The sequence below is a fragment of the Poecile atricapillus genome, chromosome 1, assembly GCF_030490865.1.
Source record: "Poecile atricapillus isolate bPoeAtr1 chromosome 1, bPoeAtr1.hap1, whole genome shotgun sequence".
NCBI classification, from domain to species: domain Eukaryota; kingdom Metazoa; phylum Chordata; class Aves; order Passeriformes; family Paridae; genus Poecile; species Poecile atricapillus.
This window is the reverse complement of record NC_081249.1, coordinates 156,955,186-156,969,366: the sequence shown is the minus strand read 5'-3', so window position 1 is coordinate 156,969,366 and position 14,181 is coordinate 156,955,186. Positions and strand designations below refer to the sequence as shown.

General features: G+C 38.2%; 1 protein-coding gene across 4 annotated transcripts in view; it reads left to right on the top strand.

The window, feature by feature from the left end:
- SLC25A21 (solute carrier family 25 member 21) overlaps window positions 1-14,181 on the top strand; it is a 238,376-nt gene that overhangs the window by 202,036 nt on the left and 22,159 nt on the right. For all 4 annotated transcript variants that reach the window (XM_058847647.1, XM_058847638.1, XM_058847629.1 and 1 more), the window contains one exon: window positions 12,803-12,869. In XM_058847647.1, the coding sequence (XP_058703630.1) occupies window positions 12,803-12,869 (67 nt within the window). The remainder of the gene's footprint in view (window positions 1-12,802; window positions 12,870-14,181) is intronic.

Here is a 14,181-nt window from a genome sequence, read left to right as displayed (position 1 = left end):
GAAAGCAAAGGGGTAATTATGTGCTCCAAAGTCTCTTAAAACATCTTTGCAAATGATGTGGTATAAATGCTATTAAAATAAAGAGGACTACTCTGACTTCAGTAAGAGGTGATCCACTGAAGAACTGTCCATAGCTCTGTTACTCACCATCACACAAGAAAGTAAAAATTTGTTTACTAAAACGTATGTTCTTCCCTGGAGGAGAAACTCATCATAAATCAATCAGTGCATCATCATAGAATAAAAGTTAAGATAAACTGCAGATTTCAGAAATACTCTGCCTAGCAATTTAATTCTCCAATTTTTTATTTATGCAGCTTTTTAGATGATCTTCATCTGGCCTCAGGTGATATCCTTGTCTGAATTTTTGTAACCCAAAAGGAGAACTCAAGGCTGTTGACAACACTGCTGAGTTTTGCAGGGTTTTTTGCCATGTTGCCAGTTTTACACAGTTTCAATACAAAATAATAAACTGTGTAGCTCTTCTTGAACTATAGACATACATTTTATTAAAAGCTCGTTGACACCAATGGACTTTTCAGCATTTTTACCTTATAGCAGAACAGAACCCATGAAAGAACCTACTGCATTGTGTATCAATGCTGATCAAGTTGGATGCTTCTTTTTTTGGAGCATTGCCTGTGGATACCCAGCACTCCAAACGACTTTACAAGTGTTCATTCAAGATCTGCTGCAATTACAGCCCAAATCATTGCACTTGGAGCTCTCTGCCCACCCCTGTCTTGCAGTACTGCTTGTAGCACTTCTTGTCTTCCACAGCTGTTTGCGAGGAAGCAGCCTGTTACTGCAGTTAAGACAACATAGATGTGTTGTTATGTCCTTGCTGGCTGTACTGTCCATAGGAAGGGTTTACACATCTCTACATCAACTCTCTAGAACACCATGTAATGATGGATTTGTGTCTACTGATGTTTATATCAACTTTGTAATGCTGTCTGGTGATGGTGAAGAGGGAAGCGATGTGGCTGCAAATTGCAGTTACACTCAGATGTGAGATCATGGCAAACAGTGCTGCTGTAGAGGTGTCATGGTAATCCCTGGCTAATCTGTCTGAATTCTAGATCCAGGACAGAGCTGGTTACCAAGCAAGCTTCATGGCAGGTTTGTGAGTTCCAAAGGAAAAATGATTCTCTTTTGGAAACTCAGTGAAAATTAGAGATCTAGAAGAAAAGCAAATTTGATCAAAAATTACTTTCGTTTTCACATGTTGTTGGTTATAAAGGTACTTTTATTTTAAGTAAATGCAGAAAGTTTTGAAACCAAACATAAATCACGCTGTAGACTGTAAAATAGCATGTGTTGTATTTACTTTAATTGCTATATGAATGATTTGTTCATTTTTTCAAAGTAAAATACCTCTTATGCTTTTAAAAGTAACTTAGGAGGGAGGGTTCATTTGTTTTGTTTATTCAGTGCCCAAGTGGCAAAATTTCTGCAGAAGAATTCAAGTTGTGAAGAGTGTTGGATCAGAAGAGTATATTGAGAAAAAAAAAACATTTCAAAAGAGATGTTCAGGTTAAACCTGCTGAGGCAGGTCTGCTGCTCAAAGAACACATTGCAAGCCTTTTTAAAAAATAAATAATCCAGTACAAACTGCCACATCACCAAGAAACAGACTCCATTACTTTTTAAGAAAAATCCTGTCAGGTTTCTTTACAGATGCCTTTGCAGATGAGGACACTGTTGGCAGGTAAGACAAGACTATGTAAAGCAAAAGTAGATCACTGAATAATAAAAAACAACAATAACAACAATTAGGATAATTAGTAATTAATAATATTTAGAACAGCAACTTCTACACTATTCTTCACACATCTGCCTTGCCTGTTGATTTGATCTCAAAAATTAATTGCATAATACTGTATCACAGTCTTGTAGCAGGATTTTCATAGATAAGATATATCTCTGGTGCAAATACTTGAAAAATCTGTTTCTAATAGTTTAACAGTTAAAATTTGTCTGGCATCCTTCAGTAAATCTTCGGTAAATCTTAATTTCTCAGTCATTTAGCCTTACCTTCCTGGTCCATTTTCTCCTAGAGAAACTCAGAGTCAAGGTTAGTCACCTTACAAAGTAATCACATAACATCATAATGCTTTATGTTGTAAATTATGCAAGAAGGACAAGAAAAATGTCATCATAGTGTGGGCCTATCATTGTACTGAAGGTAGAATCTGTTTGAAAATATTTCTGCATCCTGACTAAAAAGGGACCTTCCATGTTTAAAATGTATTGTGATTAAAAAAAAAAAAAAAGAATATTGTATTAGCTGTTAATTCTTTTTGTTCTTAGATGAGATTAGCACTGAGAAAATGTATTAACCCATGTGGTATTTTTAGGGTGTTTTAGGTACATGAGGAGTTGGAGGTATTCTTTTGGGCATTGCTCCTGCATCCATGACTGTCAGAGTGTATTGTCGAGTTCCATATGACAGAGTTTTCGTAAGCAGTGTAACCTGGGCTGGAATGAACTCTCTGGAACAAGGGGCTGGAGCTGGGTTTCACACCTGTGCCCACACTGCACAATGGCCCTGCAAAGGTGAAGGAAAAGATCTGTGACACTCTACCTAGGGACAGTAGCTGTAACTGTAGGAAATTTGTGGTTTTCAAGGAATTATTTTCTTGCTCTTAAAACTTTTCTGATAACTTTATTATAAGAGCATCCATATTTGATGACAAACGCAGGTATCTGTGTGTCTTTAGGCAGGTATTTGCCATTCATGCCAGCTTCCTCCCACATCTGTGTGGTAATGCCTTTCACTCCTGTGGTATGTCTAGATGCCACAACTGCCTGCCAGGTAGAAATTCAAGTGCTGAAATGTGTACGTGTTCATGGTGCTGTTCACTGCCTGAATACTGCTACGAATTCTGCACACTTTGATCTCAGTGCATATGGCACTTTTGCTCTCTGCTGGTGCAACTCTCAACAGTATTGCTCTTACAAAATCAGGGATCTTTCCTTATTTTCCTCTTACAGGTACTGTAAAGGGAGTAAGAAAAACACCCCAAAGGTCAAGATGTTAAAAGATGAAACCAAATTGTTTAGTTCATGTTTGTATATATTTAATGATGCCCTATTCTTTCTAATGCTAAAAAGAGTAGTTGCGAGCTTTTTTGAAAATTGGGGAAATTATGCATTATTTTTTTAGTTTGTTAAATAAATATACTATATAAATATACTATATAAAACTACTGGCCTAGTTTTACTTTAGACTTGGGGAGATGGATGTGTTTATGAATTCAAGTAATTGCAGACAAAATTTTGCACCTGCAGTTATGGTTGCCTGCAGTTCAGTTCAGTTTAAGTATCTACATCACTGATTGCATCTGTAAGTTAAAAACATCTAAGTAACCTAAATTACAAGCACAAATAATTGCAGGTGCAAAACTCATACAAACACAAAATGATCTCTGAATGTTGGTCTTCAGAATCTCATTGTGAGTTATTCACTGTATCGTGAACCTAGATTCCTCTGGGAGAGTCACTAATCTGTATAATGACACTGAAAGCCTCTTGAATCTCATATTTAACTAGCAGATGGGAAAGAATACATGGCCTCATATAACTCCCTAGGGATAATGCATGTGGATATTGAAGAGTATAACTTATTCCAATGAAGGCTAACATTAACTTGCAATCAAAAATTTCCTTCCTGAGCCACATTTTTTCTGATGGAATTAAAACAACTTAATGTTGTATTTTTATGAAGTCACAACCAATTTGAGTAGAACACATTCCCAGGGCAAGCACAGAAATTCATCTCATGACTTTTCATTTAATGAATCACAGCATCTTTTTAAAACAGAGAAATGCTGTCAGTCTTTTCCAGAAAACACATCTAATTATCTTCTCTGTGATTTTCATTTTTTATTGTCAAATGCAAATTTTTAACCATATCTCCAAAAACACCCATTTTTTTCCTCTGGTATCAAAACTAAAAATCATTTTCTTGCATTCTTCAGCTTCAATAGACATAGGCGTGGAGCTGCTTTAGAACAGTGACTGCTTCCTGTCATACCAGTTATGGCAGTACTGTTGGCAAAAGGGGAAAAAAACCCATAAATTCTCTTCTAGTGTTTGAACAGCTAAAACTCCTTCTGAACAAATGAAACATTCTGCCAATCCTGACAATCCAAAATGCAATGAAGAATTTTTCTGTTTCAGAAGCTCTAGGCAAAGCTGTTTTGGCATGTCTGTAGCTTGTTCCTCTTGCAAACAAAGGGGCAGCTAGAGGGAAAGTCTTTGGGGGAAGAAATGCTGTCAGTTGTAAGAAATGAAACATGTAGACCCACTCTACAGCCCAGCTAGTGATTACATGCAGGTAATTTTGTAAGAGCCTAAACCAGCTGCCAGTGATAATAACGCTGCCATTTGCACTGATTTGGACAGGAAATACATCTAACAGACCAGCTTAAGGCTTCCCAGAAGCATGGGCCAAACTGGTATTTCATTCACTGGGGCTGGGGCCAACCAGAAGGAAAGCACTTGGAAGGCAGAGGTGGAGGGAGCCCTGCAGGGCAAGTGCTTTGCCAGGCTGGCAGCAGGGCTGCTGCAGCAGGGGAGCAGCAGGGCTGCTGCAGAAACAGGGGAGCAGCAGAGATGCTGCAGCAGGGGAGCAGCAGAGGTGCTGCAGCAGGGGAGCAGCAGAGATGCTGCAGCAGCAGAGGTCCTGCCTTGCTGCCTGCCAGCTCCCACCATGCTCCCAGGCAGCCCCATTACTCTCTGGAAGCAATGCCAGCCCAACTTCACAGGCCCTCAGCACTCACAGAGTAAGGAGCAGAGGTGTGAGCATATCTACATTTTTTAAAATCATATATAATTTAGTTCACATTAGTCTATTAGACAAGCAGTACACCATAGCAACACTTAAATAACTAATTTATAATCATCCTTGGGGGCAAAAATCCAGGATGAGATGTCCTTTTTCTACCCATGGAAACTGTTGAGGCTATGAGTGTTACAATGCAAAGCTACACTTTCACCTTCCTATATTATTTTTTCTTATGTGTTTGGGTACAGCAAAACACAGAAAGCATGTGAGAAATATGTAAACAAAATATAAAAGTAAAAAAGCATAAAAGACCATCATTTAAATAGAAAAAAATTATAACAAATATTCCAGTTTTAACTCAATTTTTACTTACACAGACAAAAGCAAGGAAGGAAAAGGTTTCATCTTTCAATTTTTTGAGGGATTTATATTTAGGTGTGTCCTGTAACTCATATAAATTCAGAGTGCATCTTAGAAAGCCAAAAAATTAGCAAGTATTTTGACCAAGAGATTGAGAGGTGATTAAAACTCATGGAAGAAGGACTCATTTCTAAGCAAGAATAACAGTCACATGGATGATGGATCATAATAACTTCATAATCTGACCCACATGCAGTAAATACAGTGATGACTGTCATTTTGAATAAGCGAGAGGGACTGATGCTGATTATTAATCCATTTCTTGGCCAGTCTGATTGCTTCTGAGCCAGCTTCTCCACTGTTAGTACTTTCCTGAAGTATCTTAATAGCTTTCACCGACAGCCGCTTCCTTTTTAACCAGTCACTTTTCATACAGTGTGCTGTCCTAACTTATTTGACAGATTTCCTTCATTGACTGGTCTGCTTCTAGAATCCCTATAGCTGGAGGCTTGGTCTTCTCTTAGCAGGTGGTGTAACAGTGTTACTACAAGCACAGGGTAATTTATAATTCTGCTTTACTTGCTGCAAAAAATAGTTGTTTTTCCTTAATTCCCAGGTGTTGCAATGAAAGCTTCATTAAAAAGAAAGTGAACTATGCTATGAAAATAAGGATCTAGTATTTAGTGACAGTGTCTAAAATGGCAGATGTCTGTACAGCAGACACAGAATAAATAAAGAAATATAATTGCATGATAGAAATTCAGAAGCCAGCTAAGCTAACTGTGTCATTGATAGGTTTATATGAAGTTCCTGTAGAGATGTGTATTTAACATTTGCAGCAGGATAATATACATAGCATACTTTACAAGAAAAAAAAAAAAAAAAAAAAAAGCTTTTTGGAGAGCAACAGAGTGTCCAAGCCTGATTTTCTGTGAATTTGTCCAACCTTTAATATCTTTTCAAGTAGTCCAAAGTCCGTGCCAGTTGTCCCAGAATGACAGTCAGCCTTCCCTGTAGTGTACCTCCTCAGCTGGGCAAATGGTTGTAAATGCTGGGGTTGAGGGTGGACTACATGTGTGAACTAGTTAGTGGCTTGCAGTTCTCAAAATAAATGGCTAAATATAAGTCCCCTTTTCTCAGCAGTAGGTACTAATTTGTGCCCGCCTTCACTAAGCACTTGCTTGTTTTTCTAAAACTTCTCAGAATTTAAAATCTTTTCAATATCCAGCTAGGTCCACATACTATAGTTATGTTAAAGTAATATTGCCCTGTGTTCAATTATTTATTTTCTGTTAGTAATAAATTCACAACATGCTACATAGCATGAAACTGAAAGGTACCTTTTCCTGATATATATGAAATTTTAAGCAAATTTAGTTATATTTTGACATATTTTCATCCTCTTTTTGAACAACACCCACCTTCTTAGCAATCATGTCTTCAAAATTCCTTCCCTTTGTTTAAATAAAACATTTTATAAAATCTGAAAGCTGTGCATTTGTTTCATGTAAGTGATGTGGTCAAGAAAGCCAGGTCTTTTATTTATACTTGGGATAATGCAGAGGTAATGAAAGCAGAATTGGACCTAAGAGGTTTTTTGTTTCAATTATAAAACAATGTGGGTAAATGCTTGGGTTTGACAGCAACAAAAGAAAGGGAATATTGTGCTTATGCCTTCAATCAGCTTTATTAGATCCTTAAAGAGAAAATTATGTGAAAGGCAGAGGAAGAAAACAACAAGCTAAGCAAGATCGCAATTTCAGTATAATTCGGAGAAAATAACTGATTTAGGTTGGTCGTCTTGCCAGGGTGAATGACTCAAGGCTTCCAAACAAGAAATGGAAACCAGAAGGATAGGGAAAGTCTGCAAGAACAAATTGAGAAGATGTGATTGACTGTAATGTTTCAAAATCAACTGCTGCAGAGATGAGTTTGGGCTCTTGCCCAGAATACAATTGAATGGTGATGTTCATTTAGACCCTTAATGCTGAAACAAAATAAGATGTAGCTGTGTTTCTGTTAGAAATTTATTTGTTCTTTCCAGTGTCTCTAGCTAGGGATATGATGTCATCTCCTCTTTCTTCTATCAGACCCTGCAGTGATTGCTGTTGCTGCTGTTTCATAATTTTTCTGAACACCAATTTTTTGAAGGGCGGCTTGAGTCCAGGTGATAATATCTCTCAAATGTGAAATGTCATCACTGTTCATTGGATGGCTTTGAAAAAATTTCGTACTCTGTGAGCAAATAAGCTAACTCAATTGGCCAAGCAAAACAGAAGTATAAGATCTTTGTGTGTGTGTGCATACTTTTTGACTGGCAAAGCCAGTCAAGTTTTTATTACTATCATGGTAGTTTTTTTAATTAAGTAAATGGTTCATTCTGCAAAGATTTAAATAACTATCTTTAATGGATACAATTTGTTAAATGTTATTTGTAAAAGTTGGGGGCAGCTGCTTGTCCTCCACCTCAGGCACAAGAGGTTCTAAAAGCGACTACACTCTATGCAAAAAATTAGTCAGTTGACAATAGACAGTGATGGGATGGGATTGTCTTCTACTTCCTCCTTTCCTTTATTCCTTTCATCTCACTGGCTGTGCTTACTAACCTTTTTTTCTGTTTCTATTTCAAATCAGGAAGGGAAAAAAACCCTAAACCACAGATCATAATTAAATACTGAGCTAGTTCTTACCATGTTTACTGAATTACATATTGCATATATGGATGTATATCCTCAAAGTTTCATGTGTTTTTAGATTTCTAAACTTAATGTGTTCCATAGGAATAGACCTTAACTCCTTCTTGTCTGTTTTCCATGAAGAGTTTTGCTTCCACAGAGGAAGGAGGAATAAAGCTGTGAAACCCACCTAGAAATCCCTTCACATTTTAGGGATTCATAGAAACATGAATACAGTTGCTTGGCTCTGCAGATTCTCCTGGTTCACAGTAGAGGTTCCTCCATCGGAAAATCTTCAGTGTCAGCCCTACAATAAGCAGATCAGCCCGACATCAGGTGCAGAGTGCTATCTTTGCACACATATCCTTGCTGCAGAGTGGCTGACCTGGTAAAGAGGGCTTTAAACCAGGAGCCCCGAGGGAGGGGGGAGTCACCGCAGCTCTGGGGGAGGATGAGGAGCTGCTGAGCAAAGCACCTGGGATGATGTGAACCACAGGAACACAACATGAATAAAACAGGGCTCAGCTGGGGCCACCTCAGGCACCTGCATGTAAGGAAGTCTCTCTGAAGAGCCTGCACACCAGGGCACACAAGATGGGACAGAAACAGGAGGAACTGGAGATCTGTGTGCAGCTCCAGGGGAAGGATCTTGTCGAGATCCTGGGGATCCAGTGAATGGACTGGGGCTTGGAACGGCTGAGGGAGCTGGAGCTGTTTAGCCTGGAGAAAAGAAGACTCAGAGGTGACCTTACCACTCTCTACAACTCCCTGAAAGGTGGTTGCAGTCAGGTGGGGGTCGGTCTCTTTCACCAGACAGCAACTGACAGAACAAGAAGACACAGCCTTAAGCTGTGCCAATGGAAATATAGGTTGGATATTAGGAAGAACGTTCTTCATGGAAAGAGTGATTAAACACTGGAATGGTCTGCCTGGGGAGGTGGTGGAGTCACCATCCCTGGATGTGTTTTAAAAAAGTCTGGATGTGGCACTCGGTGCCATGGTTTAGTTGCGGTATTAGGGCATTGGTTGGACTCAATGATCTTGAAGGGCTCTTCCAATCATTCTGTGATTCTGTGACTGAGGGCTGCTGTGGAAAGATACAGACTCTTTAGGAAGGGCTGGCCAGGAAGACAAGGAGAGAGCAACTGGAGTGCATGAAGCTCTGCCTGAAGCTGAATGATGAGAGCTTATGGGTAAGGATTAAAGAGCAGACCAATAGTGGTGACTTGGTGGAAGGCATTTACTATGCCTACTATGCCTACCTACCTATGCTGCCTCACCTGGAACAAGAAGAAGATGGAGCCTTGTAGAGACAGCCAGAAACAGCCTGGTGTGTGTAGATCCTGATCCTTAATGGGGACTTCAACTACCTTGATATTTCCTGGAGGGACAATGTTGCAGGGCATAAGCAATCCAGCAGGATTAGTGATAATTTCTTGATATAAGTGGCTGGTGTACCAGAGGGTTGAACTGCCAGTCGGGTGGACAGGAACCTCATGAAGTTCAACAAGGGGAAGTGTGAAGTCCTGTACATGAGGAAGAGTAATCCCACACACCAGCATTTTATATTCAGGGCCAAGCACCTGGAAAGCAGATTTGCAGCATAGGACCTGTAGGTCCTCGTGGACACCAATTTGGGCATGAGCTAGCAATATGGCCTGCAACCAAAGGGACTACCGGGCTGCTTTAGCAGGCTGCTTTAGCTGCCAGCAGCTCAAGGAATGTGTTTGCTTCCTTTCCCCCTACTCAGCACTGGTTAGACTACAGTTGGAGTGCTTGGTCATTCTGGGCTCCCCAGTACCAGAGAAACATGGACATAACACAAAGAGTTCAGGTGAAGGGACACTAAAATGATTAAAGGGCAGGAGCATCTTTCATATGGGAGAGACAGAACTGTTTGGAGGAAAGAAGGCTCAGAGGGGAATCTGATCAATGTGCACAAGTACTAAAGGAAGGGTGCAAAGGGGATGAAGCCAAGCTCTTCTCAGTGGTGCTCAGTGACAGGCCCAGAGGTAATGGACACAAAGTGAAGCACAAAGGGTTCCATATGAACATCAGGAAATGCATTTCTACTGTGAGGGTAACAGAGAACTGGCACAGGCTGCCCAGAGAAGTTGTGGGGTCTCCTTCTTTAAAGGGTGGTCATTCTTTAAAGATACTTAGAAGCTGTCTGGACATGGTCCTGGACAACTGGCTCTAAGTGGCCCTTCTTGAGCAAAGGGTTGGGTCAGATGACCTTGAGAGGTCTCCTTCATCTTCAACCTTCCTGTGATTCAGAAGCAATGGATAATTGCTTTTCATATTTTCAGTTCCCATTTCTTTATTATCTTATTATCTTTATAATTATCTTATAATTTCTTTAGAACTTTCAAATAATCCACTGTCTGGTCTAATGGTGACCTGAATCACTGGTATTTCGACATTGATTTGTGGTCTAATGCTGGATTGCTCTTTAGAAGCTACTACCTGCTATAAAAGATTTCTAAAATGACAAATGTATTGCTAAAGTTCCTAGTATATCCTTCTTCTCCACATTCGCTCTGAAAAGTTTTCTCTGAGATCCTTGGAGACTATGGAAATGTTACAAGGTTTATATATCCAATAGCTGCATGCATTTTGAGTATACAAAAAGGCAACCTGGAAAAGGAACGTGTTGTACTGTGTAAGGCTGGGTAATACTGCTGTGTGTTTTTAAAACTGATTTGTCTACACTGCGTATTTGTCTGCTTATGCATCTCTTGCTAATGAAAAAATGCAGACCAAGACTGAGTCTCACTTTTTGTAGTGAGAGCTATGCCAGTGAGTAAAGCAGTGGAGGACATTATTTTTCCAATTCCAATTATGTGGAGTAGTAGAAATGGCAAGCAGGATGCCTGTTGAAGATATGCTTTCAGGGGTTTAGACTGAGCTGAAAGGAAGAAAGTGTTTACAGGGATCTGTGTTCTTGTAGCTGATCCTACTTGGACCTCAGTTTCAGTCTGAATTCACATTAAAGTGTATGAATCACCTTCTTGAAGTTATTTGATATTTCAATTGCTTGTTGAATCAGCAATATGCTCTGAATTTGTATGAACCATTAAAGGCTAAAATGAGCCCAGGACTAAGAATAAAGACCAAGACCAGGCTGGATGGAACGCAGTGAAAGATTTTCTGCTTATGGCAGGAAGGTTGGAACTAAATAATTTTAAGGTCCCTTCCAGCCAAACCATTCTATGTTTCTATGATTGTATGATTCTATGGATCCAGCACATTTATATTATTATATCCATATATATAGGTATCTACTGGTATATCCATATCTATATTAATAGATACATAAATATACATTTGTATATTTGTTTGGAAGGCAAGACTTTGGAGAAATTTGAACATCTGATGACAACTGAATTCCTTAATCTCCTACCTTTCAGTATTGTGTCATGAAGCCATCATTGTGTTAAATGCTCTAAGTGTCCTTTTGTCATGGTCTGGATTTTACACATTGCTTTCATCAGAGTAAGGATAAGCAATAGGCCCAACCCAGAGCATCTTACAAAGCCTAAATTATTTTATTTATATTGGAGAAGCCTAAGCAGAGAACTCCAGAGAAACATTTGAAGAATAGGGAAAATGGTATAGCATTTGTAGTATTTTAAATTCACGTGGGGAATATGAATTTCGTTGTTTTCTTTTGTTTTGACATGTAGAGATTAACTATAGGAGAATCTGTTGATGTCATGTCTCTTACACACTCTGCAAAAGTATTCTAAAGAGTAGGCTGCTTTAGAAAGGTGAATCATCACATTCCAACATCACCACCTTTCAACATTTAAAAAAACACAAATGTTTTCCTTTAAGTAATTTTTTTTTGTGTGTAGGCAGAATCCTCTAACAGTATGTTAAATGTAAATGTGTATACATTCTGAAGATGGATAAATTGTAGGATATATTCTTGTTGGCTAATAAGGTAACTTTTGACTGTAAGCTAAGACAGGGACAATGCAAATTAGATATTGAAAAGGTTTTTTTTCACTGTTAGGGTGGTCAGACATTGGAATAGTTTGCCCAGAAAGGTGGTGGACTCACCATCCCTGGAGGTGGTCAAGAGGCATCTGGGTCTGGCACTGGGTGATGTGGTTTAGTGGTTTAGAGGTAACAGTGATAGTGCTGGGTTGATGGTTGGACTGGGTGATCTTGAAGGTCTCTTCCAACCTTGATAATTTTATTATTCTTCTTGGTGATTCCACAAGATCCCTTTCTGAACCCTCACCACGCTCTGTCCAGGTTAGTGTGCAGACCTAGCAGACAAGGACTGTCTATTTCTGCCCCACATGGGGATTTTGAAAGCTGCTTGTCATTCAAAGCATTCCTGAGACCCAGCATTATGTATCTACACTGACCTTGTAAGCAGAGCTCAGGCTCTGTAAATGCCATGTGTGCTGGCATGCAGCAGGCTGTATATATGTAGGTAACTGGAGTTAAAACTGAGTTGCTAAAAGAAAAATCTTTGTACATTTTGAGTCATGTTTAAAACTAAACTTTAAAATATGTCTGACCTAACATCTGAAGATGAGCAAGCAGTGTTTTTGTATGCAACTTGTCGAAGTCACAGTTTTTTGCCAAATCTGTATTTTGTGATTTCAACTTCAGTTTTTAATATAAACATTGCTGTTCTAAGCAAATTAAAACAATAAAATTATCCTTCTTTTTCATTTTCAAAAATGTTCCTTACCTTTTGAATACAATTTCTTGTATTTCAGAAAAAAAAAATTATTTTTACATATTCATTGCTGATTTCTTTATATTCTCTCTCCAGCACATGATATAATTGGTAGCACATTAGTTGTTTAGCAAGCAGAGAGTATCATTATTTGTCTGTATGCCTGGAAATGCTGAAAGGTTAGCTGCTTTACTCAAAAGCTAAAATAGAATTGGTAGTATGGCATTGATATGTTGTTTATCCACACAAAAATAATCTCTTTTTTTTCTTTGATAGATTACTTGGCTTCTACAAAGGAATACTTCCTCCTGTCTTGGCTGAGACACCCAAAAGGGCGGTGAAGGTAAAAACCTCATGCTTCCTCCCTTAAAAATATAGGTAGGGACAGTGGCAGCTGTAAAACATTTTATTTCGCCCCACTGACTGAGATTAGAATCTTAAACTTATTTGGCATATTAATCCTCTGATTTTTATTAGTAGGAAAGTTTCCTGTTGATAGCACAATAAAAACTGTCCTTGATTAAGAAGTGTAGGATAAGGCTCGTAAATCTTAAGCTAATTTTGACCTGTGTATCAAAAGCTACTGAAAAAATAAATAGCAATTATTTTATATTGTCACAATTAATAAAATAGCTTAAGCTATATTTTAGGCTCATAATTGCCTCTGGTTTACATATTTTGTTTTACTGAAAATGCCTAGCAACTTGCAAAACAACAGCTTAATAAATTAACACAAAAAACCATTAAAGAAGCCACTAATAAGTACTTATTTAGTAGGTTTGAAGTTCTGCCCAGAGTTTTCTTGTGCTCCAACGAAAACTCCAAAGAGCACTCTGCTCCATAGAGTAACTTTCGAAGAGATTGACGATCATAATGGATAAAGCTCCTAATTGTGCAAAGCATTTTACTCCAGCTCTCTTACAGTTATAAATGCTAGCCTATCAAAGTACAGTTTCTGGCAAATGCTGATCTGATTTTCTTTTCTTATCCTTTATTTTGATTTGTAGAACAGGATTTTAGTAACATTCCTAAGCAAAATACTTCAATACATCAATTTTTTCAGTTGAGCCATTCAACCTTTTTAATTAAAACCTAATTATTAAGCACATTGTCCTAAAGTTCTAAATCTATGAAAGCAGCTATTATGTTAAGAGTAAATGCTTCTTAGTTTTTTACTTGAGAACTTTGAAGTTTCCATAGTTGCACCAAATGTGTCTAAAAGCAGTTATTATACAGAATGTCTTGATTTTCCCTTTCTTTCTTTTTGTTGTTTCTTTCTAAGAAGGCTGCATATGATTCTGGTCTTTAGTCTGCAATTAATCATTCACATTCCAATTCCTTTACAGAGGAATAATATTTGTATAAAGTGACAGGATGTGACCTTGTAACAGAATCCTAAAGGAGCTCTGGTAATGTCATCTTCTTGTTTGCACTGGCATTTTAGATGCAAGTGGCATATGTCACTTATCTCAAAATTATTTAATAAAACCAGGAAAACTAAATTCCTGTTTAATGGAAAAGTGGCAGTGAAGGATAGATGGATGATATTTAGAAGATCCCTAATAACTTGTTTTCTTCATATTGTGATGTTTCCTCTGTCTCTCCATTTAATTTCTTTTGAAACAGGATAAAGTAAATCAAGTGAATCTGACTGT